Genomic DNA, 22865 nt, shown 5'->3' on the forward strand with positions numbered 1-22865 from the left:
AAACGCACAACTTTTATTTGCTCTTTTTCAGCTGGAAGAACAATCCAAACACCTAAGTCAAAAAGAAGATGTGGCTGCGTTAAAAAAACAAATTTATGATTTATCGATGGTGAGAATTACCTCTTCACTTACAGAAATATATTTCCTGTTAGACTACTGTTTCCTACGTATAATCATGCTATTCTTTCAGTGTTCCAGGAATAGAAGCTTACAGAGAAATTAATACTATAGTTAGAGAAAGTCTTGGAAATACCTTTGACCAAAGGTGTTATTTATGCAGGCTTTTCCCCTCAATGATACCTCATCTGTTGTGAATTCTTTTATTTATTTTTTATTCAGAGCAATATCGGCATGGCTGCTAATGCAGTTAACCCTGCATTCTTATGACATCAGCTCTGGTCTGCATCCCTGGCTTTGTAAATGAGGTATTATTGCCCTGTCCCTCCTCCGACTTTCCTCTTTCTGTCCCTTTTCCGTCTTCTGCCAACCATATCTTTAGTTTTTCTATTGCCAAAATGGATAACATTTACATCTGTTACATTCTTGTCATTTTCTTTATTTTGTTTCCAGGTTGGTTCTAAAAGTTGAAAGCCAGTAACTGACATTTCCTTTATTATGACACCAAATATTCTCACTGCAGAGCCAAGCAGTGAGCTAGAATGAACTAGAATTGCATTTCTTTCTCTCCAGTCATTATCCCTGTGCCACTCAAAAGAGAAGGCTCCAAGCTTCATGGTCAAATGAATCTCCTTTATGTACCACTAGTTCCAGATTTTACCATATCTTAATTGGTTTTGTATGTGGATCATGACTTTCTTATAGAGTTGCTCGTTTTCTTGGATTTTCTGGTTGAGTTTTTGGTTTCTTGTTGTAAAAAGAAACTCTGCCATCTCCACAATATCACCGATACCTTGCAGCTTCCTATTTATTCTTCTCAATGAACTTTGTTTTTTTTCTCCTTGAAAATATTAATTTTGGAGCCCATGAAGTTTCAGTTCTTACTGGACTGCTTGTTTTTTAAACTTGCTACCCATATCTTATCTGGGAGTTTCTGATCATTTTAGGTAGCTGGTGTAGGAGTCCTGTGCAGCGGGTCAATAGATCTGTTTACTTCAAGGCCTCTCCCCTGAAAGAGTGTCTTCCTAGGAGCTTGGTATGAAGCTGGCTGTCAGGCTGTGGGACCAGAAAGAGTGGGGCATGGATATTCAGAGGGAAGCTTTAGTTTTCTCTCTAGAAGTCGTTCTTTTTAAAGAGACAAGCCCTGTCTCAGTGCCTTTGGAATAAACTCTGTCTGCTATTCTTTGCTAGGGCAAGAGAGGGTATGGGCGCGAGTGTTTGGGGGGCGGGGTGCTTTAATATGCAAATTTAATCTCTATTTTCAGCCCCACTTCTCATTCTCACTCTCCAGGGTTGTGCCTGGCCAATTGCCTCCTCCTTTATTCTACAGCAGAACCTTCCACATGCATGTTCTGGACCTGCTTTTCTCCTTCTCTCTTCCCTTTTTGAGCACGTTGTCATCCAGTTTCTGTTTTCCAGAAATGTGTTTAAATCACTTGACTGCTGATGGGCCCCTCCTTCATTCTTTCAACTTTTATTGATTTCTTTCCTTTGACATTTCATGTTAATGGGACCTCAAAAGGGAAAGAAGACAAATTCATGTGTTCAGTCCATCATCTTGAACCGAAGCCTCCAATGAATTCTTTTTTTACAGAAAAGTATAGAAATTTGCTAACCACGCTGGTTTATTTTTAAGTGCAAAACTTCAAAATGTTATATGATAGGATTTATTGTAAAAAAGTAGCTGGTCTACCTGGCAGTAGGCACTGTTAATTTCACAGAATGTCTATCAGTAGTTTTGTAGCTCTCATTAAGTAAAACATGTTTAAATGTTTGGTCTCAGTTAATCTGACAATAACATTTTAAAGGTACAGCATGATAAACTCTTGACTATTATAATTTGGCACCAGATGTCAAATAGTAAAAAAAGAACAACTTTGAGGATTTAGATTTTTGACATTTTCATACATTACAATAATTTCAAATTACTTTGAATTGATATTTAGTTCTTTGAACCAAGATATGAAGACTTGTGGAGGGCTGTGGGTGATGTGTGGGAAGGTTACACTACACTTTACTTCATTTCTCCCAGGTGGAAGAAACTCTGAATCTAACGACCCGCGCTGTTCTTTTTCTCTAGGAAAATCAGAAAGTTAAGAAAGATCTTTTAGAAGCACAGACAAGCATAGCTTTTCTTCAGAGTGAATTAGATGCTTTGAAAAGTGATTATGCTGATCAGAGTCTGAATTCTGAAAGGTATGAAACTTCACATTTTGTTTTTTAGTTTGAGTGGAATGTTTTCTTAGATGACCTTCCATGTCAATCAGGCTCAGCTGTATAATAATAAAGGGTTAGTTATTAACTTTGCTAAAATGTTCTTTGCTTTCTAAAGATTTTACTTTCAATATCAGATTTCCTAGTGATTTTTGTGTTTTTGATTTTATTAAACAAACAGATTAATTAGCTTAATTATTGGCTGTGTAGGACAGTGCAGGGCTTAATAAATGTTTGAATTAACTGGTAGCAGAAGAACAAACCGAAAGTGTCAAGAGTGCAAATTAAAGTGCTTTGAAGGTAGGAATCTTGGTCATACACCATAAGAAAAGGGAACAGTAGACATCTTAGGTAAGTCAGTTTACTTTGCTTTAGTTTTGCAGTATGGTATTAGTAACATAAGACCTAACACACGCAGAGAGGCATGTACTCATATATGAGGGATATAAACATGGATATTTGTATAGGAACATGTAAATATCAAATGCATACATCTGCATTTGTGTATGTATATATCCCCTAGTGCATGTACACTTGGGAAAAATATCTTGTCTTTTTTTTGTTTCCAAACTTCAATCAGAATTAAGGTCCTGTAATGGAAAGCAATGAGACATTTATTAAGTACTTCTGTATGCAGGGCCCTGAGCTAGATAAGGAGTTAAGAGTGTGGAGTATATAAAAGAGAAAAGATGTGGTTTCTGCTCTTGAGAACTTCAAATTTAGTTTGGAAAATAAAAATCTAAAAGGTATGGAGTTAAACAGCATAAGAACTAAACAGTGTCAGAAACAATACCACCAGCAGTGTCACGGGTTGGGTTCATTGCCATGTGACTGCAGATGAAGTGTTCCTTTAGTTCAGAAGAGGTGAAGAATGTTACTAAAGAGGAGACACTAGAGGTGGGCTTGGGAGGAAGGATGGGTTGTTTCAGTCGGGGGAGCAGAGGTAGCATCAGCAGGTAAGGCAGGTAGCACTGCCGTCTGCCAGGCAATGTCCTTAGTACTTCACTAACATGAAGTCATTCACCCCACAGGATATCCTGTGAGATCCCCATTCATTATCCCCATTTCATAGACAGGAAAGAGAGTCTCAGAAATGTTCCATGTGCGGCAGAAACTGAGGAAGGGGCAAGAACATAGGAAAGGATAAGACTGGTTTGGGGAACAGTGGTCAGATCACAGACAGAAAAAGATATTTTGAATTAAAAGGCAAAAGTTAAAAAAAAAATTTTAAAGTTTAACAGTTTAAAAGCTAGTGTAAGGCTATGATGTAAGGGCCCAGAATTTTTGGCTAAGAGACTTAAATTTTTGTAGACAATTGGGAAGCTTTTAGCTTTATCATCAAGAGGGCGAATGGACAGGTTCTTAGACAAACTTGATAGCCTTAGAGTTTTTGGAAGCTAGTGATGGGGTTTGTGTGCTTAGAAATGGGGCTGGGGTCGAGTAGGGGCTGGAGGTGAGTGGCTACTGCTTTGAGTGGACATCCTGAGGAGCGGGCCAGGGCTTCGTAATAAAGCAACAGAGGAATCAGTGAGTGTGAATTTGTAGTGAACCGAGAGAGCCTGGTCTGTGGATTCCTCTGTGTTTTAGGGTGAGGAGAGGAGGGGCAAGAAGACGAGAAAACCACAGGAAAGGAGAAAATAGCTGGCGTTGGGATAGTATAAGGCTTGGAATGAGCGGAGAAGGGTCAGAGGTGAGAGTGAATTGGATTGAAGGGACTGGTACTGTGAGTGCCTGGGGGGAGGGGGCTTGGCAGAAGGTCAGGGTCATTCCCAGTACAGAGCCAGGTCAGTGGGGTGGGGATGGAAGAGCTGGTGGGGGTTGAGGGGGTGAGGTGGAGCAGAACCTTGCACAAGGAAGTGGAGGGGGTAGGTTTGCTTGTGGAGTGGCAGGACGAGGGGAGGCTGCTGACGGCACAGAGGAACCGAGCAGGAGCATGGTGAGGTAGAAAACTCTGCTCAAGGACACGCATCTTTGACCAAGGTGAACAGAGGTCTGGGACAGTAGGTATAGGTAAGGGGGGCTGAACACCTAATTCTCATTCAAACATAAAATGTAATTTTACAGGGATCTGGAAATAATCCGAGAGTACACAGAAGATCGAAATAGTCTTGAGAGGCAAATTGAAATACTCCAGTAAGTTCTCATGTAAAATGCTCATTACATTTACATTCTACTTGTTCTTTGTTAATAAAACACTTGCCACGTATAACACGAGGTGCCATATTCTAAAGACGGGGTCACGGGTCCACACGTGTTTCTTCTCACCATGGTGCGTTCAGCATATACACTTAGCTTTCTGACGCTTCTAGTCCTAAATAAACTATTCAGATCCAGGGACTAGAATATAATTCTCTAAAAGTCCTCGCAAGTCAGGTCCTATGTCCAGCGTGTCTTTATTGTAACTCTGTAAAGACTCACGGCTCTGAGTTCAGTGTCTTCCTCTGCAGCTCAGCACACAGAGCTTGTCAGGCGTCCCACCCCATGGTTGTACATGTCATTGTACCAGGCGTACATGATCATTCTTTTGCAATTTATTGTGAGGGTTAGAAGTATATTTTTCTTAGGGTGTTTTTTTTGAACTGTATTGGAACTATTATACCTGCTCTGTCAGTTTCACAACTGAGTTGCGGTAATTCCAGCCTCTGAGGGCCTTCCCCACGAAACCTGCCCCTGCCCCGCCCTTTCTCTCTTTTCTGCCCATGCAGTATTTTTTCTGGCTTCAGTTCCCCCAAATGAAGTAAGGTCAGGCTTGACAATTTTTTGTCACCATTTTTGGATGCTTATTAAGTCTCACCTGTAACAATTATAGAGTTGACAGATTACAGTAATCCTTTTCCTTCGTTCATTTATTCATTCAGCAGATTTTCATTCAGCACCTTTTATGAGTCAAGTATGCCGGGAGCTGAGGATAGAGTGGAAAGTAGGAGGAAAAAGTCTTTCTCCTCTTGGGGCTAGTCTAGGGGAAGAAGGCAGAAACTGATCAATAATTACAGAAATAAACACAAAATGCCAAGAGAGAGAGAGGTGGGACAAAGGGAAGGCACATGTCCCCCAATAGCATATAGTAGAGAGTTTTGTCAGACCAGAAGGTCCAGGAAGTCTTCCTGGTGGAAGCAATGATTGAGCTGAGATCTGAAGGATGAGTAGACCTTAAGTAGGGAAGGATCAGCCACTCTCTGAGGCAGAGGCTCTTTATTATCCTAATTTATGGGAGAGGTTGCTGAGACTCCCACAGGTTAAGTGACTTCCGTAGGCCATATGGAAAGTACATGCCTGAGTTAGGTTTTGAACCCAGAGTCAACATTGGACCCTTTAACTGGTACACGATAGTGCCTGGTGTGACAGCACCGGGCCATGAGTAGGATGCAGGGGTAGCCGGGAGAAAGAAGCGTGATATAACACATCACATCCACGCCTGGCTGGGACGCGTGAGGGGGCGAGAGCATAGCACGTGGGGCTGGCCGTGGTCAGGTATTTAGGGAGCAGAGACCTGCAGGAAACCTATTCAAACAACTTCTCCCTAGGAGAAGTGGGTTTCACAGCATAGCTAGTTCCTTCCTCAAATGCCTTGAGACCTTTAAAGAGAGGTGATCCTTCAATTAAGTTGTAGTTCTAGTAATGAATTATGATCTCAGTTTACTAGGTTTGAAGGGAAGTGGTAGAAAGTTGCAGGAGGTGGTAATTCCGTGTTCTGAACATCACAGTCTGAAAAGGAGGTGGTGACGTTTACCCCCACTCATACTTTCCTTACCTGTTTATTTGTTTTGTTTATTTACTCTGTAGAAAAGCCAACAGGAAACTGCATGACAGTAACGACGGCCTGAGGAGCGCTCTCGAAAACAGTTACAGCAAGTTCAACAGGTCCTTGGTATGTGACCAATTTCCTAACACGTTCTGTTCTCTCTTGTGGGAGAGTGTTGTGATGAAAATCTTGTGTTTTCTTAGAGGAGAATTTGCTGTAGATCCTTATAATAATAATAATAATAATAAGCTCTTCCATATGATATAAAGGAAGCAACAATTTTCCAAATTAAAAAATAAGTTACTTCTCTGTAGAAATAAATGCCTCGATGTTTATTAGCTCTTTTGTTAGTTGTTCTAAGAAACCAGAGAAAGATGTGACAGATTTACCTGTGTCCTGGGAGAGTTTGTAAGGTAGTAGGGAGTTAAGATGTGCACGGATAGCAATAATATAAGAAAAAGTGGGAAATCACACGGAGGCACAAATAAAATATTGACCAGTGGAGAGTAGGGAGAGGGTGCTTCTGGCTGAGGAGTGTGTTTAGACACATTGAGTATCCTTTGTGATAGAGATTATCAGAGAGGAGCCCTTGGGTTTTAAACCCTTCTAAAGAAATGTAGAAAAGCTATGCCTTGTTTGGAATTTTGAGGACCTTCTCCAGAGTGCACATGCATAAAACCTCTCCTCCCAATTTGGGGCATCAGCTTCAAGTGTGGGGTCCAGTACCGAAGCTTTGGTGTGGACGAGTGAGTCACTAAGCCAAATTATGGTTTGAGAAGAGACAAATCCAAAGTAGTTGGTATTGCAGGGTCCTGGCAAATCTGGGGAACCGGGGTGCTCCTTTATTGTTCCTTTATGGCTTATGCAGTAGGGTTTGGACTTAAAATATGATGAGGGGAGGGTATTCTGGGCAGTTATCTTGTTGCAATTTTTCTCTTGATTTTCATGCTCACATTTGCTCATGTAGCATCCCAAACTTCAATGATCTCAGACGTTAAATAGTGTGCTACAGTTTAAAAAAAATGTATATATAATATTTACATGGAATAACAAAAGATTATTTATGTATTACAGCGCATAAATAATGTATCACCAGGAAATACACTTTGTAGAAGCAGTCTCAAATTTAACGGTGATTCTCCTCAACCTCTGGGCTATGACAGGTATGTTCACACCTACTTACTTTTTGTTTGAATTCTGGATCAAAGTTAAAAGGAAAGTAAATTTCCTTCAAGGTGAATTAAAATAATAGAATATATTTTGGGTACTAATTTCTATTTTCTACTATCTTATTTTAAATTTTAAATTTCTGAAGCAGGAAACGTGTAAAAATTAAAAGTAAAAATGTTTCAGAGAGGGCAGAGTGATTTCCTGAAGGTGTTGTTGTGATTTGGTTCTGTGTGAACTCACCCTTACCTCATCCCCACTCCTGTCGTGTTTCTTAGAAGTGGACTCAGTAAGAGGTGTTTCAGGGAAAGCAGTGGACCCCAGTCTGTGATGTTGTGATATGTGTGGTATATGATGTTGAGACTCTTGACAGGATCTGTAAATGTTTCATAGCTCAGCATAATATGTAAGCTATGTTCAAGGCAAAGGAAACTTCCAAAACAAATAGAAATATGGCTAGTAGATGTTTGTGAGCTACTGTATTGAAGGAGTCAGAGAGGCTTACCAGAAGTGAGAATTTAGCTCTATTTTTAATCAAATGAAGTGAAATATTGGCCCTGCTGTAACTTGAGGTCCATCAATAAAAACTTAAAGATTACATGTGTGTGTGCATGTGTGTACATATACATGTGACCAGTGTTGTTACTTAACCAGGTAATTATAGAACATGTCAAAGGTTGAAAGTAGAAGTGAGTGCATAAACTAGATTTCCAGCTCTCTGTTTCTGATGCAACTTTCCAGTTCATGTTCGTTCCCTTCTCATTGGGGAAGTTTTTCTAAAGAATAATGTACTGAATATCCTGGTGACGGCAAACTGGTCAGGTTTCCTCTCAGGAAGGTCTGGTAACCCAGGCTTATTAGTGATCACTTCTAAGAAAATTCTATCCAGGTATCAGATGTTTTTGTTGTTCACTGATTTGTGAAATAAAAAATTTTAATGGCTTATTGATTCATAGGCAGCTGGCTGCTCTGTTATTGAGAAATAGATAGTACTTTTTAAAAATGTGTGGGTGTGATGCCATTTTTCTGGGCTGATATTTAAGATCAGTTCTAAGCAAATGGGGGAAAGATACACAACTGAAAATTATTTCAGAAATGTCACCATGATTTATTTTTGAAAAGAGGGGGCGCCATGAATAAGGCTTATAAGTCCTGGACTACGAGCTCCTCAGCAGTAGGTTCTAAGGGACAAAGTCATCACGTCCCAGTGGCTCAGAGTGACGGGACCGTAGGACCCATGTGCTCGTGGCCTTGAATGGTGACTAGAGGGCCACCGTGGTCTGGAACCGATGTTCCTTTTTAGGAGGTCATTAGTTTGATATAAGAAGTTAACCTTTTATTTTCTTCTCGATGCTAATATAAAAACTTAAAAGCGTGTTGGACATGTAATTTTATGACTTCTGTGGCCTTATTAGATTTTAACTTCTGTATCTGATTTGGTTTTGCAGTTTTTCTAAGAACTCTAACAAAATATAACTTGTTTTCTATTTTTATATATAAATTGTAATGAAATATTCTTCGGGCAGATAAAAATAGTTTACTTATAAAAGGGTATGTGTATAAGTTGAGTTCGAGAAAGTCTGATCTGTACCTACATTTTTAATTTGGAGTCTAGATATTCATGGAGGTGATTTCTCAATTCAGGATTTTGCTTCTCCTTCATTCCTTATCAAAAATACAAATAGGTTAAAAATAATAAAGTTCTGTCCAGTAATGATGTGGAGCTGAAGTAGTTTGTAGTATATTCTAATAAGAATGGTTTCCTTAGGTTCCTTGCAGATTGACCTAAAATCACTTTCTGAAGGAGAATTTCATAAATGATGAAACAAACAAAAAAATGTACACACAAGCACAGCTAGGTAGATAGATTGACATATGGTATGAAATTCCTGGCCCAGGATCAAGACTTTATAATTGAGCAACATACTTGGAGAGAGTTTAGTGGTTAAATTACCTTTTTAGTTAATTTTAAACATTTGCTAATGGCACCAAAATATTTTTGACTTCTCAGATTTATATGGCTTATATTTGTATTGATCACCCTGTCTTTTCTAAGCATATCCATCTCTTATTATTTCTCATGTCTGGAGACCTATGTGCCCCACCCATTCTCCCTTTCGGATGAGATCATGTGTGCCAAGTGGCCAGGATGGTGCCCAGTGTGTACTGGGAACTAAATAAGTTGTAGCCCTTGTTTTTATTTCAGTGTAAACTTAGATTCTTATGAAAATCAAATGGAAAAGCAAAGGTGAATAGGAAAAATATGTGGTTTCTTTTGGTTCTCCTGTTTGCTCCCTCACTTAGAAAATGTTTGAGTTTCACAAATGGAAAGATCCATAGAAGTGAAGAGTTCTAGCCTTTATCTGAGGCACCTTGCTATGAAATCTCTCCCATAGGAGTCTTTCCAGACTATGTGTCAACACTTAGTGGCAGAAAACTCGTCTCATATGTCAAACCATTCCAGTACCACACATTTCTAATTGCCTGTCGTTTTCACCATGTTGATTAGAAAGACCACCCCCAGAAAAGTTTTACCAGTCACCCTTATTTTGTCTTGTGCAACCTGAGAGAATGTATTCTTCTTCTTCAGCTCTTTGAGGATTTGAAGAGAGAAACCATTGAGCCTCAAGCTGAGTACGTTAAACCATTTCTCACATCTGAGGGTTTTGAGTCTCACATTATCATTCCTTTCCTGTTATCCTCACGTTATCATGCCTTTCCTATCCGGGATCTCGGCATCCCTTTTAAGTAAAGATGTTATCCAGAAATGGACAAACTGTTTAGAATATGGTCTGACCACATTAGAGTAAAAAAAGTTCACATGTTCTACATACATTTTTCTTAACACAACTTGAGATTGCATTTATATCCTGGGCTCTCTACTTCTTTTTGTGTCAGGAAATGAAGAAGGTGATTTAAAAAAAATAGCTTCATTTATTAAATGTTTTGAGTATCTTTATCTTAATTGACTGTTGCATAGAATGAACTGATACTGCTTTGAACATCTGATTTCCCCTGATGCTTAATCATGGACTACATTGTGGCTTTTGGCAACAGTGAGAATGTTGGCCTTCTCGATTCTATTGCTGTCCAAATATTGCCTGTATAGTCTTGAGCACCTCAAGCCCTCAGGTAGAGTGGTTTTCTCCTTTGTCACCAGGTTATCCCGCTCTTCCTACGTGGACGAGGACTGTGACTCGTTGGCCCTCTGTGATCCTATGCAGAGGATGAACTGTGAGGTGGACAGCCTGCCCGAGAGCTGCTTTGACAGTGGCTTGTCTACCCTGAGAGACTCCAACGAGTATGATTCGGAGGTAGAGGACAAGCACCAGAGAGGCTTTCAGAGGTCGCACGGCACACAGGAGAGCTTCGGGGGTGATGCTTCAGACACAGATGTAAGCCCTCGAACTCGCTGCTCTCCTAGGCCTTAGCTTTGACAGAAACTTATCATCCTGTCTAACTTCTGTCTGTCATGGGAATGTTTTAAAGGTTATAAATATGAAGTCTAGTCAGTAGAATGTTTTTTCCCCCACCAAGTTAGGGAGAAATTCTCCTCAATTGCAATTTGAGGCCACTCTATTCCATAACAGCATTGACTGTAGGTAGATTCAGCTGCATATTTGTCTAATCTATCATGTGTATGTGTAATGAGAGAGTTTGTTTTTTAATGGCTGACTGTTTTTAAAAACCAGGTTCCTGATATAAGGGATGAAGAGACGTATGGTTCAGAAGATGTGGCTTCTGTCTTAGACTGGAAGCCCCAGGGGTCTGTTAGTGAGGGCAGCACTGTTAGTTCTTCAAGAAAGCCCATCCCAGCACTTTCAATGCAGGTAGGTAGTTTCCGAGACACTTTTATTTAGGATCACTGTTAATTTTTTGTGCCATGTAACTTATTAGGAAGAAAATTGGCACTACCTTTGTCACCCACTGTGACTTTTTTCCCCTAGACAGACATGGTGGATGATAACTATAAATCTTCCAGTTCACAGAAGGCTTACAAGATTGTGCTTGCTGGGGACGCGGCAGTGGGGAAGTCTAGTTTCCTCATGAGACTTTGCAAGAATGAATTTCGAGGAAATACAAGTGCCACCCTGGGTATGGTTCCTTTTTCAGTTGATAATGGGAAAATGACTTTCTTTAGCTTGATTTTATTTTCTTTAGGGATTATTTACACAGATCTCTCTCCTTCTCTCTCTCTGTATACATACGTATATATAGGTGTGTGTGTGTGTGTGTGTGTGTGTGTGTGTGTGTGTGTGTGTGTGTGTCCCCTTGTCTATAGAATAGTCTTCGTCTGTTTTGGCTAAGGCCCAACTTTGGGAAAGGAAGACTGACAAAGTACAGAGGTATCTTCTTACTTAGACGGTGAGATCAACCAAACCAAGTTTAGAGCCTGAGATGACAGATTCATTTATTCAGCAGACAGTTCCTGAGTCCTTCTGTGAGCCAGAGACTGTTGTAGGCGCTAAGGATACGCAATGAACAAAGCCGACTAAGTCCCAGCCACAAGGAACTTACATCACAAAGGAGGGAAATGGATGAAAGAACAAATAAAAAAATATGAGGTTTGGGGTTTGGGGAGAGGAGCAGTTTATGCAGGGTGGCCAGGGAAAGCCTTTCTGATCAGGTGTCATTTGGTGTTGATAAAGTGACATTATTGACGGCCACTTTGTCATTATGGTCAAAATCAAAGGCAGATGTGTGCTCCCTGCCCCCTTCACAACAAACACATGAGTAATACCTCTCAGAACAAGGAAAGAAGTAGTGTCCTGATTTCCCAAATTTGCATAATAATCAGTAAAAGGAGTTGAAGATATGCAAATGATCATTTATTTTTCTTCTTCTTCTAAAGAGTTCTTATTTTGATAACCAGAAATGTTAGAACGGATTGATTACCCTCTTCACAATGGATGTCTTTGTAAATTTATGGTTCTGTTATATCTTTCAAGATAACCAAGCTGAAAGTTCACTTCAGTTTGATTCAAAGAAAGACTACAGTATGTGGTTCAGTTGCTGCAGAGCATGGCATATATACATGTACATACCCATATACACGCATGTACACATACACACATTTACGTCATTTATGTGCATGCACACACACACGCACAGATACAATTGAGTTCATCTAAGTACAAGAGCAAATAGAACATAGATTTTCCTTTTGTGCGTAGATGAAGTCCTTCCCCAAGTCAGCTGACCTGCAGATGGTGCATCTGGGTGCACGTGTGTTGTCTGACTCAAATTAGTCTGTGCAGGTCATTCTCCATGAAGGCCGTGCTCATTCCTCTCTGCCTTGCTGAGCTTTGGCTTGTTAGCTTTTGTGTCATCTAAGAGGACTTGAAAATGAAAACCAATGGCATTACTCACATCGTGTTCTCTGCGATCTTGTATGTTCCTTTTCAGGAGTCGATTTTCAAATGAAAGCTCTCATTGTAGACGGAGAGCGAACGGTTCTGCAGCTCTGGGATACGGCTGGTCAGGAGAGGCAAGTGCTCTTTGTGATGCTTTGGGCACTGTTTAGGTTTGCACAGACAGGCCCTGGAGGACGCTTGGTGTTTTTTATACTCATAATTACATAATTACAATTTACTAGATATAATTAGATAGTATATTAGAATTTCAAGAATGCTTGCTTTTTGCCACATCCTTCACTTATTTATCAGTTGTGCTAGAAGAAGATCTTTAAGCTTCCTTTGAACTGGTGTTCACTTGGGAAAAACTTGTTTCCTAACAAGAGAATTCAGTTGAGGCCACACTCCCCAGTGCAGTGGCAGTGTGAGGAGCGCCTTAGCTGGGGCGCAATAAAAGATGGAGAAGAGGACCCATCAGCCCCCCTGGGTTCAAGGGCAGAGGCACAAACTGAATAGCAGACTCGCATCTGGGGACAGTATCTTATCTTGCTTTCATTGCCAATGACCAGAAGCGTTTAAGCATAGGTTATCTAACTCTTTGGGAACAGAATCTTCCCAGTTGTTCAACAAATAAGCATGGGGCGCCAGCCCACCTCTGTACCAGACAGCAGTCCGGGTGCTAAGATTCAACAGTGGACAGACACAAATACCTGCCCACAGGGAGCTTATATTCTCTAGCAGACTGGGAGTTTCAACAGTTAATAAATACCTGTGATTGACATGGCCCTATTGAAGATACTATAAAATACAGCACTTGGTTTAGAGTTAGGACATTTATGTTGAGGTCTGCTCTTCCCCCAGTGAAGCCCCCACAGCCGGGTGTATGTAAAGCCTCTGGCACGTTGTGGTGTTTCACGGTGTTAGTTCTTCTTCCACCCACCTGTAATACTCCCCACCCACCGCCCAAAACATAATTTTTCTCTAACGTGCATCTCCTTCCATCTTTCTCTGTGTCCCACACATGCGTTCTGGTAGCTTGTTGCTGAGGCTAAAGTTTTTAGAAATTATTCTCTCAGCCTTGTCCTGGTTGTGCTTTGGGGTTTGTAGACTTTTTGGGCATTGTTTGGTGGAGAAAATGATTGGCTTGTTAAATCAGTAGCCCAGATTCTCATCCTGTTTCCTTTCACTGGGTCCTTCTAGGCCTCGGACATGGCTATTTCACACTAAGATGTTGCCATTAGAGTCTTCTAAATCAGGGGTTATTTTAGAAGATGAGAAGAAGCGAGCATAAAAGATGACGAATGAGGCAGCACCAAACTGACTGACTCATTAGACCGTCACTTACGTGCCTTTCTCTTTTCCAGATTCAGAAGTATTGCCAAGTCTTACTTCAGAAGAGCAGATGGTGTTTTGCTGCTGTACGATGTTACGTGTGAGAAAAGCTTCCTTAATGTCCGAGAATGGGTAGATATGATTGAGGTAAGAAATCAAAACAGAGACACAAAATTACATGGGGGAGTTATCGGCCGACTTGGAAAATGCTCTTTCTCTTCTTTCTGGAAATGGACAATTGGAAACCATTGATCCCAGCTCTCAGGAGGAACTGGATGTCAGGGCAGAGTTTCCGATGGCACTTGGCAGTATTGGTCTCTTCCGCAGTAGCTGAGCAAGTTCCCGCGGAGCCAAGGATGCTGTTAAAGGGAGCTTCTGGGAATAAAACTTCTGGGTTTTCTTACAGATAAAATCAGAACCCCATTGAAAGCAAGTGAAAAGCAGCAGCTCTTACAAACAAGGGGGTGGTGTGGCGGGGGTGTAGTGCAGTTAGATTCAGGTAGAGGCTTCCGCAATGTGTGCTGGAAGCGCAGGGGAAATACCACCCAAATGTGAGCAGGTGCCGGGCCCACATTCTATAGCAGCTGTCTTCTCAACCTTATTCTGGAAGTGATTTGAGTCTTTACACATCCCAAGGTACCACTGAGATACCAGTTGGTATTTTAAACATGAATAGTAACATCTGTGCTTTCTTTTCGTTAAATTTCTTTTAGTCTTTCACCTGAGGAGTTTTCACATCCTTTGGTTTCATTGTAAATAATTTTTAAAAGTAGGAAATAGTTTAGACCACAGTTAGTATGCTACCAGCAGATATTAATCAACATAAAACTACAGTTCAAGCTATGGTTCAACATACTCGCTTGGGAAAAAAATCGAAACTAGTGGCTAATACAATTTTTCAAGTAATTCTATTATCTTTAATTTTTAACAGGCATTAAGTGCAGTGGTGGCAAAACAGAGAACTGATTGCCATCTGATCACAAGTTAGCCTCTAGGTTCTTCAGCTGGGCCTATTTCATACGCTGTGAAAAAACCAGAATTAATGTTCTCTTTCTAACTAAAGAAGTGATAGAAGAAATGACTGATTGCAATTGGCTATATGACTTAGGCAATGATAAATAAATGTGTATTTTGTTCAACTGAAATATCATGATGTAAAATTATAAATACAATGAAAGTGTGTTGACATTTTTGTAATATTTTTATTTCACAAAACTTTCTACATGTTGTATTCATCTCTGTAACACATCTGAGAAAGGAAATAAGAAATGTAATGTCACCCTCACTTTTATGGGAAAACTGAGGCATAGAAAGTGTATGACACTGGCTTATACTCGTTTAGAGGCTGGAAGTGGAAGGGGGAATTGGACCTCCTGATTCAACACTGGTAGCTTCTTTGATAAAGCACATAAAGTGAGCAGATTAAGAAAAAATGCTTTTGATGTCAACAAAGAATTTCCAAGGTACAGTTAGTGCATAGAGGAGAGGCATCTACTCAGGGGAACAAATGGACCTCCCCGGGAGAGACCAATGAGTTCAGAGAATAACGCATAATCCCAACTAACTCATATACACAGATATTGAAAATCTATAGCAAAACTTGTTATTATTGAAACTATTTGCCTTAGTCTTCAGATTAAGTCTTTGGATTATGCTTAAGAAAAGAAGGCACACTGTGCTCAGCCATAGTGTTGAAATAGCCCTTAGTGACCAGCCATGGCGTGTGTCAGGAGTCCCACTGTCATAATTTGCTAAGCACCTGCACACGGTAAGTGACCTTTTCAGCTATTCTTATCACCTTCCATAGGGTCTGAAAAGGAAGAAAACTGTATTCAAGATGAATTCTTGAATTTTTTATGGAGAAAAATTAAATACCACTTGGCATTTGACTTTCATCTTAGAAAAAAATGGACACAATGAACCTTTGCCGTGGCTCACCCTTTCTAATTTGAGGATTCCATAGGCATAATTTATGTGGCCACATTAGTGAGGGTAGAAGCTAATGGTGTGATCGTAGAGATAGGCCAGAGGATTGAGAAGCAGTAGAATGTCCGTGGTGAATGGACCCTCTGCATTAATAATTAATACACTTTGATTGAAAACCATTGGCTTTCAAAATCTTGTAATAAAATTATGGATAAAATAAGATTATGGCCATTTACTTACCCATCATGAATAATTTATTGATTATTTGGGTAAAAGTTGAATGAAGACACTTGAGATGTGAGATCTCTTCCCAACTTTTACACATTCAGAAATATTTCGAGGTACCTACCCTGTGCATGGACTGTTCTAGGGCCTGTGGTATATCCATTAATAAATCAAAGAGCCCTATCCTTATGCAGCTTGTACTCTAGTGGGGGAGACATAACAAGCAACAAACGTAAATGAAATAAATAAATAGAATGATAGGAATGTTGTAGAAAGAAGAAGAGGGTAGGGAAAGGACCCTCACCGGAAGGGTCAAGACTGGAAGGAGATGCACTGTTTACCTGCATGACTGTGGGAAGCCATTTGGACGCTCGGGATGCTTGGCTTCCTTAAGCGAATGTTTGATTAATGGCTCTCGAATGATGCCCCCTTGGCTCCTGAGCAGTTTGCCAAAGAACACAGTGAATTAACACGTTAATGGTGGGGTGTCTAGTTTTGGGGAGGGCCTTTCATTCCCTTCTCCCTTTTGCTTTTCCTACACTCTGGTGCCTTCGATCAGAGGAAAATGGTCAGAATAGAAAGGAAGTCAAATATAATCTCATTATTTTTTTTTTTTTTTTTTTTTTGTGAGGAGGACCAGCCCTGAGCTAACATCCAATGCCAATCCTCCTCTTTTTTTGCTGAGGAAGACTGGCCCTGGGCTAACATCCATGCCCATCTTCCTCCACTTTATATGGGACGCCGCCACAGCATGGCTTAACAAGCGGTGCGTCGGTGCACACCCGGGATCCGAACCGGCGAACCCCGGGCCGCCACAGCGGAACGTGTGCACTTAACTGCTTGCGCCACCGGGCCGGCCCCTAATCTCATTATTTTTAAGGCTCGTTTCTTGAGCCTGTGTCAGGGATAGCACCAGACTGAATGAGCCCCTGGTCCCTTCGGGTGCTGTGAAGAGTGATTTCCCCATGTCTTTGTCGGGGCTGCTGCTTCTCTTGTTTAAGAACCAGAAACCTGTTTTTCTGTGCTAGTTGGGTTATCTTCTTTTGTTCTCATCATAGCCTGCTGAGGAGGGATGTGCCCTTACTACACCCTTCATTTTACAGATAGGGAAACTGAGGCAGAAACATGCAGAGACTTGCCTGGTTTCACGCAGCCCGTGAGTGGTCAGGTGGGGGAGGGGCGGGTCTCTGACAGCTCTGCCTGTCACATCTCACAGTCCATCCCTAGCTCCACTGTGCGTGCGGGGACGGTGTGGCAGTGTGCATGTGCGGATTTGGGAGCATTATCCTCAGAATCCGTTACTTTGGATGATCAGTAATTGACTCCTCATAAGAAAATGTCGACCTTGAGGACTTGCATGTTTTGCTTTTGTTGTAGAGCAGATAGCAGTAAGTGTGGAACTTTCAAACTCCATTTTTGTCCCGTTATTGCTGAGGGATTACTTGTGTGTTTTGTTTCTGGGATCATGAAGTGGACTTGTAATCACTGTTGTTTGGAGTGAAAGTTGTAGAAAATTATGTGGCACCACGGCCAGATGTGATTCTGTGGTCATGCTTCCAGAGTTTATGTGGGTTTGTGTGGTGGGAAGGGTGATGGAGTCAGACTCTGGCCCTTACAAGTTCTCATTTAACCTCTCTGAATTTATGTTCTCACCTGTCAGTGGGAAAAAGTTGGGTTCTTTTTAGAGACTTTGAGGTTTAAGGATATTATCTATATGTCATGTGGCACCCGAGGGGCATTTGGAAGATGAGAGCTGTTGTTGTTGTTGTTGTAACTTGTCCGATGTTTGATGCATGCACAATTTGTCTCTTTTCTTTGTGGTAGGATGCAACCCATGAGAGCATTCCTATCATGTTGGTAGGAAACAAGGCTGATCTTCGTGACACTGCTGCCACAGAGGGACAAAAATGCGTCCCAGGATACTTTGGAGAAAAACTGGCCATGGTAAGAGTGAGAGTGGGTCACGTTGGGATAGACCCTAGGAGATCACTGGCTCGGAGTCAGTGGCCTTTCGCTTTTGTCTGCCTTTGCCGTTTGATGGGCTTCTGGCCTTCTCATCCAGGCAGAACTCCCAGTGGCCCCTCCCCCACCCTTTCGTGAATATAAGTAATTGCACTAAGGATTAAATCCCTCATAGAGGTAAAATGATCATTACCCCATTGAGGAACATTGACAGAGAGGAGCCAGAATTATCCCGTCTTCCTCCTCACTCACCTGGTTCCTGGAATCCTTCTCTAGTCCTGGAATCCAGGTGAAGGAAAAAGAATGAGTGTCCTGTTTGGAAACAATGGGTTTGGTTCCAGCAGGTTACTATGCCAAGGAGTAGAAGAAGATGCAGTGTCACCTGGGTGGAAGAGAATCGGAAGACTTGTTTTTTTCACTAAAATTTATGCTTAGTTGTCTACAGTTGTTTTGGGGCTTGCTTTTGTATAGAGGCTGGAGCTCATTCCTGTCCAGATTATTATTGTGGGCAGTGTTTATTCTCCCATTATTGTCATTGTGTCAGGATGCTACATGGCCCTCTTATGACTTGTCTTACCCGAACAAGGCATCAGATGGTCTTGGGGTCAAATGAGAGTTCGTACCACGACGGTCCGCTTTGATGTTACTGTCGTTGTCTGTATGAGCGCTGTGAAGGGCCTGCCATGTAGCATATACCTGTGAACTTTAAAAAGAAGCTTTAGTTTCACTATTTTAAGTTGGAAATTTTTTCTTGCTTTAAATTTTAGAACTGTGAACCAAATGGGATAAACGTCAAAACGAGGCAATGAAATACAGAAGAGATTCATTCAACACGTATTTAATCTTATCCACCATGTGACAAGCACTTCATTGTGTGCTGAGCGAAGAGTAGAGAACAAAACAGATAGTCCTTGTCCCCACGTAGTTTATGGTCTGGGGGAGACAGACATTAAGCCCATGTGATCCACATCCTGGACTCTGTCCCACACACCCCCTTAGAGATCTCATAACTCCTGGCCACATGCCAGATCTATTCCATCCTCATGATTTCTGAGTTCCTGAGGCTTGTTTACTCATGGATCTCATGACGTCTACCCTCCTGCATCCTCAAAGGCATCATCTATTTCACTCTGTAACATCCTGGCTGTAGAACTCAGCAGCAGTACTACCTGTTTCTACTAGAAATGTGTTCACTTTGTGATTTTTGTAGGTTGTCTGTGGATTTGGGGGCTCATGAGTAAAGGTCCCACTGTAGAGTCTTTCCCCATTGTCTGGTTCTTCTCTGTCTCCCTGCTCCAGAGAAGCCCTTACATCCTCCCCTCGTCCCACAGAGGCCTGCTTAACCCACATCCAGGCCCACAGTACATGTAGTTCCCTTTTCTAAGGAAATTGTCTCCGGCTTATTAGAGAAAGATACACAAAAATAACTTCATCACTTACAGTTGTGGCAAGTACTATGCAGGAAAAATACTGGTGGCTATGAGGTTTTATAATAGGAAGACCTAATAGCGACTTTGCAGGGTTAGAAAACACTTAATGTTAACTTCAAGGGAGGATTACCTAAAAATCCAAAAGGAAGGTAGGAGTCAGCCTGGAGAAGAGGGTTGATAGGGGTAGGGGATAATCTAGGTAATGGGAACAGCAGGTGCAAAGGTCCTGAGGTGGGAGGGAGTTTGGAGCATTGGGGAAAGAGAAGGAAAGTCCAGGTAACTGGAGCATTGTGAGTGAGGGAGAATGGTGGCAGGTACAGCTGGGAGGTTGTCTGGGGCCACATACAAGCTAGGCCTTGTCGGCCATGGTAAAGCATTTGACCATTGCTTGAAGAGGAACAGGAAGCATTGAAAGATTTGAAGCAGGAGAGTGGTATGATCAGTGATCACATACATATCCACTGGGAGGTTGGATAATAGAGGACTAGAAAATGTCCATTGGCTTTAGCAACATGCAGGCTGCTGAATCTTGATGGGAAGAGATGATAGTGTGAAGGAGGATGTGTGTTAGCTGCTGGCCAAAAAGAGATGTACTTTTGATGGACAATTTAATTCATGAATGGTTATCATAAGCTGTCACTTTTATCTCTCAAATTATCTGATAGAGAACATTTGGTAGCATTTGGTAGCACTGTTGGAAATAAGAACCTTAAAACATGAAATTTTGTATTGTACTTTTTTTAATGCAAAATAAAAATCTTCTGACTAGGAACTGTTCCTGGAATAATGAGGCTCAAACTAGTCATCTTTTTTTAAATACTGAAACTCTGAATCCAGTTTCCTAGGTATTAGTCACTCTTAGCATACTCAACAAGAAAATATTTTTATTTTATTTATTGATTTTAAAAGCTATCGTTGCAGGACACTTAAATAAAGCCTTCATTTAATTGTGTGTATTTCTTTTCTACAGACCTACGGGGCATTATTCTGTGAAACAAGTGCCAAAGATGGTTCAAATATAGTGGAAGCTGTTCTCCATCTTGCTCGGTAAAATTTTGCTTTGTATTTGGAAAACTGAACGTAGGGTTGACTTTTCACTTAGTGGGTAAATATGTCAAATTTCATGACCATAGCATGCATGTACCTTGGAAAACACCGTGATGTCTTTCCTTAGTGGTTAGAGAAACAATTAAACATGGATTTTACAAAACCTGGTAACGCTGCTTGTTCCCTGTGAACACTGGCAAAATACCTTTACTGCCAAACAAAGCAGATGCAGCTGGGGTGTCGATGACATTTCTGCAAAATGTCACCACAAAGCTAATAGTTGACTTGTATGAATCATTTCCAGGAACCAGATTTTAAACACAAGAGACTATTGTGAATATAACTACCTATTATGACGTTTTCTGAGGTAAAGGGAAAAAAAAACTCAACAAAGCAAATTGTATATCGTGCCAGTGGGGAGCACATTGTTAAAATTATTACCCAGGTAATTATTAAGCGAAGGCAATGGTGTTAATAATAAGTGATATTCGGGATGTAGATTAGAATGAAAATTGCATCATTGGAGAAGTTGGATATAAATGTGAGTGTTTTAATCCTTGGAGTATTCTTAGGAAATAACATTATCTGTTAGATTTATCTCTTCTGCCTAGCTTTCTGCCACAAATGAAAAGATGATTCTTTACTGGCCTAAAGAGATTAAATATCCAAAAAAGAAAAAATCAAAATGTGTTAACAAAATCCAGCCAGTGATCTCTAATTGCTGATAAAGCAAAAACATAATTTTAGGCATATGGTTCTTTTCCTGATCATTTCTGAGGTTTTACAAGAATCTTAACTTTAGTATGATAAGTGGCCTGTTCTGCTACTATATATTGACAATGAAGATACTTTGCAGTGTTTTAAAATGCTGCTTTTCTGTTAATGACTTGGTGTTCATAGTGCTTCCAGAATAGAATTCTGTGAGTAGAATGCTTGGACTGGGCCTTGGAGAGATGGTGGCCCTCTCCTGAGAGTAGAGAAACAGGCCCAGGTCTTCAGGTGGCCTCCTTGGCAGATGCCTTGGGCTGGAACTCAGCCTTTGAACATTGTCTCCTTTGACATCAGTCCCAGAGAGAGCCATCTCCCCCAACACACTGGAAATCATCTTTGTTTAAAGCCAAAACAGTGCACACTATGAGTGTGACCTAAAACAGGTAGAAAAGAGGCAAACGTTTAAACTTGTGTAGATTCAAGTGAATTCCATGTTTTTTGTCTGTGGTTAGTAGGAGAATCATGGGCTAATATCACATTTGTCAAATGAGAGCCAGGGTCAAACCTTCATAAGTTGGGTGAAATAATAGATTCCATGCACCTTTGAGTACGTAGGCAACACCAGCCATTTTGGCCAAACAAGAGGGGAAGATTCAGTGAAATGCCCTGAAGATGGAATAGTTGCTGAATTGATAGGTGTATTGACTTTTTCATATGGTCGTGTTCGTGTTTCATTAAAATGTACCTGAGGATTCCTGGATGGAAGGGATGTGCCTGCTGAGGCAGGTGGGCATGGGGAGGACCTGCAGATCTTCAGAGTGGTTGGGCCCAAGCTGGACAGGAGGTGAGTGGGGCCTTAGCCTGAGGCAGTAGGGGTGCTGCATTGCTGCTCTAGCCGAGCAGGAAGGACGCCACAGGCCAGGCCCTGTGCATGGTCACTGCTGCTGCCCAGCATGTTGGACGATGTGGTGTCAGGAGGCTCGATGTCCAATCCGAAACCTACCCCTGAATAGCCGTGGAGTCTTGAACAAGTCCCTGTCCTCCTTTAGGCGTCTCTAATCTGTGAAATGAGGGAGGGGGCTGAGAAAATGACCTCTAAGGTCCTCTCTGGTTCTGACAGTGTGTGATTCTATATATAACAGTCTGTATACTCCACTGAGTAACATAATCACTATTTAATGCTGAGTCGTCTTATGGGGTCATATTAAATGACTCCAAATTGCTGCATCACACCCAGAGTGCGGATCTTTCCTCTTTATTGTATCATAAAGATGGGAGAGCCCTCACCACCTGTGCCGTTCTCCCCATCTGCTGCTGCCCGGCATGCTGAGCCACAGCTGGAGCACAGGCTGGTGTTCGATTACTTAAAACACCTGTGCACAAACACCTGCGCACAAAGGCATTTTGATGATAAGGCCACTTCTTGTAAATCACTTATCAAGGAGTTTTTTTATTGCTGTTATTGCATTATGGCCTGGTTTGAGGCCTCTAGTATAGTTATGTTAGTGATAAGTATGAAAATTATAAATAAAGCAGAGAGGTAAAGACTTTAATTTGCCTTCTACTCTGCCTTCAAGTTTGCTTGTCAAAGTACCTAAGACTTAAATGGAAATGATATAGTCTCCAAAGTGAAATTGT

At 41.2% G+C, this 22865-nt stretch overlaps 1 protein-coding gene across 3 annotated transcripts in view; it reads left to right on the forward strand.

Moving 5' to 3' along the window:
* Nucleotides 1-22865, forward strand: part of RASEF (RAS and EF-hand domain containing) — a 70482-nt gene that overhangs the window by 43732 nt on the left and 3885 nt on the right. Inside the window, exons 5-16 of one of the 3 annotated variants that reach the window (XM_058565588.1) lie at nucleotides 32-109; nucleotides 2198-2313; nucleotides 4396-4464; nucleotides 6115-6199; nucleotides 7148-7236; nucleotides 10401-10635; nucleotides 10933-11070; nucleotides 11188-11335; nucleotides 12647-12728; nucleotides 13959-14073; nucleotides 17902-18021; nucleotides 18807-20433. In XM_058565588.1, coding sequence (XP_058421571.1) covers nucleotides 32-109; nucleotides 2198-2313; nucleotides 4396-4464; nucleotides 6115-6199; nucleotides 7148-7236; nucleotides 10401-10635; nucleotides 10933-11070; nucleotides 11188-11335; nucleotides 12647-12728; nucleotides 13959-14073; nucleotides 17902-18021; nucleotides 18807-18848 — 1317 coding nt within the window. In that variant the 3' untranslated portion in view covers nucleotides 18849-20433. The other 2 variants (XM_058565586.1, XM_058565587.1) reach the window with 2 other exon arrangements.

Source organism: Diceros bicornis, chromosome 22 (genome assembly GCF_020826845.1).
Source record: "Diceros bicornis minor isolate mBicDic1 chromosome 22, mDicBic1.mat.cur, whole genome shotgun sequence".
Taxonomy (NCBI): domain Eukaryota; kingdom Metazoa; phylum Chordata; class Mammalia; order Perissodactyla; family Rhinocerotidae; genus Diceros; species Diceros bicornis.